General features: G+C 27.3%; 1 protein-coding gene across 1 annotated transcript; it reads right to left on the minus strand.

Moving 5' to 3' along the window:
* Positions 1-1,707: 1,707 nt before the first annotated feature.
* LOC111717646 (antistasin-like) lies at positions 1,708-2,080 on the minus strand (the record flags this gene model as incomplete). The annotated part of the gene is made up of 1 exon (XM_023493140.1): positions 1,708-2,080. A coding segment is annotated over exon 1 (373 nt), but the record flags the coding sequence as incomplete, so codon positions are not given.
* Between the last annotated feature and the right edge of the window lie 622 nt (positions 2,081-2,702).

The following is a 2,702-nucleotide window of genomic DNA, read 5'->3' on the forward strand; positions in this document are numbered from 1 at the left end:
ATTTATAAATGTTTTAATATTGTTTTAATATACAGAGTTTGACTGTAATCTTATGTAAATATGAAGTGATTATTTTGTAATATAATGTTTGTAATAGGGATGAATATCATTTTAAAACGTTCGAAAAAATATCGTTTTTAAAAACAATCGGAAAAATGAAAGTTTCTCGTGTTAGTTTTGACCAACTAACTAACGAATTTTCGTCTTCAGAAAAAAAACTAATAAAAAACGAAAAACAGAACAAGATAAAAATTTTTAAAAAAAAACTATTGCCTACATTAGAAATAACTTCTCCAGACCAATAGTGTTTTAAAATATGTTTCCTTTCTGTTTTAAAGGGAGTGTTCGCGAAAAATGAAAGGGGGTATAGGCTTAATGCGATAAAAAAGCGCTTTTGATCGCTACTAATTTTACTTCTATCTGTTGCGTCTATAAGGAGAAAATTGTTAAAAACGACTCACACCGAAGAACGTAGTGTTTATTCAAATTTGGAAAGATGCAACATTCAACTCGGATCGTAAAAAATCTATTTAATTCCCAACAAATCATTCAGATATTACAAACAATAGTCATCGATTATTTTTCGACGCATTCGTAAATAGTTGATATTTCATAATATTTTATATTTTTCATGATCTGAGAGTTACATTTTTCCTGTTTCGAGGATTTTTGATAATGAAGACGACATTTTCATATTTTCCAGGAATGTTCGAAAATCCAGCGCCAGCGAAAATTAATCTAAAAAAACAAAATCAAAAATATTATGAAATATTAACACTCCCTTTAAAAGCGAAAATTTTTAGTTTTAACCTCAAAACAATTTTTTAGTTTTTTTTAATTTTAAAAGTTATTGATAATTTCTTTTTTCTAAAACGATCGTTTCGTTTTTAACATTGACGGTCAACGTCATTTTCAAAAAAGTGAAAAATGCCCATACCAGTTTTTGCATTATCAAGGCAATAATTATAAAGAGCTTTTTTTGTGATTAAAATGTTTTAGTTATATTTGTCAATGTTAATGTTTGTAATTAGAAATCGTTATTTTTTTGTTAACTTGCTTCAGGGTAATAAACTTATCTAGTCTTAATTCGCTTTTGTACAAACTTGCCCAAACATCACATACATGATGACATTCATTGATCCTGGTCTGAAAGTTACAACAAGTTTCAGAGAAAGTGTCGCAACACCCTGGGCTTTGAAATTACCGAACTAACTCACTATAATACTTTTTTTAAAGTAAAAATTTCATTTTCGTTTTTGAAAATTTCATTTTTGTTTCTGAAAATTTCATTTTTGTTTTTAAAAATTTCATTTTTTGCAAATTTCATTTTTTGCAAATTTCATTTTTGTTTTTGAAAATTTCTTTTCAAGATTTGATCTTTTAAATAACTTGCGACATCAATTTTCCGCCCCACTTTTATATGTTTTTGTTGCAACAATAGTTTCACCAGAAAATTTCCTTAGTCCTGGCATTTCCAAAATGTGGACTGCCATTTTTTTGCTTTAAATTGGATAAAAAATTTCGTTCAAAGTTTATTTTTTTAATAAAACCAAAATTTTCGAACGAAAGTATTTTTATTTCCGGTAATTTAAAATCACAAAAAAAGGATTTTTATTTCCTAAATTACTAGTGAAACGATTTACAAGAAAAATGGCAGTTTTAAAAGACCAGTAAGCTATAGTTATCATTTATTATTATCCATTATACATCCATTGTTATCCGTTATACATCCATTATTATCCGTTATACAACCATTATTATCCGTTATACAGCCATTTTTATCCGTCATACAGCCATTATTATCAGTTATACATCCATTTTTATCCGTTATACATCCATTTTTATCCGTTATACATCCATTTTTATCCGTTATACAGCCATTTTTATCCGTTTTACATCCATTTTTATCCGTTATACATCCATTATTATCCGTTATACATCCATTTTTATCCGTTATACATCCATTTTTATCCGTTATACATCCATTTTTATCCGTTATACAGCCATTTTTATCCGTTATACATCCATTTTTATCCGTTATACATCCATTTTTATCCGTTATACATCCATTTGTATCCATTAGAGAAAGAATGATTTTTGAAAAACTGAAGAAGCAGTGCACTAACTTTTAATTCAAGATTTAGTTTTATATTTATAATTTGTCATTTATTAAATATTTTAACAAAATTTCACAGATAATACAGTTTAACGCAGAGCTTCGGAGACATTTATAAAATTTTGTTTTTCAAACCTACTGATCATGGAATGATGCAGATATTTAGTTTTTAATTAATTAATATTGACCTCTTTAAAACTATTATCACATACTTTATTGCTGTTTAAATTTTGTTCGTTATTTCTGAGATTTAGGTCTTATAAGTATAAAAGTAAATAAGATAAATTCTGAATTAAAATATAGTCATTTTTTTGTCGGTGAAGATTTAGTGCATTTAATTCCAAAGCGTGACTCAACACTGTCATCATCTCTTTATTATGAACTGAAGTCAGTTACCTAAAGACGACCTACATTTTCACAAAAATTTATGGAATTTATTTGGATGGTTTAAACAAACAAATATTTTTTCTAAAAAACTTGGTTTCTCCTTTTCCCTCAAGAACCTTCTTGAAACCTAAACAATTAGGAGTTTAGTCTTCGCCACAAACTCTGATTTTTTAATCCCCGTAACTTTGCACCTCAAGTC

Source organism: Eurytemora carolleeae, unplaced genomic scaffold, assembly GCF_000591075.1.
Source record: "Eurytemora carolleeae unplaced genomic scaffold, Eaff_2.0 scaffold2920, whole genome shotgun sequence".
NCBI classification, from domain to species: domain Eukaryota; kingdom Metazoa; phylum Arthropoda; class Copepoda; order Calanoida; family Temoridae; genus Eurytemora; species Eurytemora carolleeae.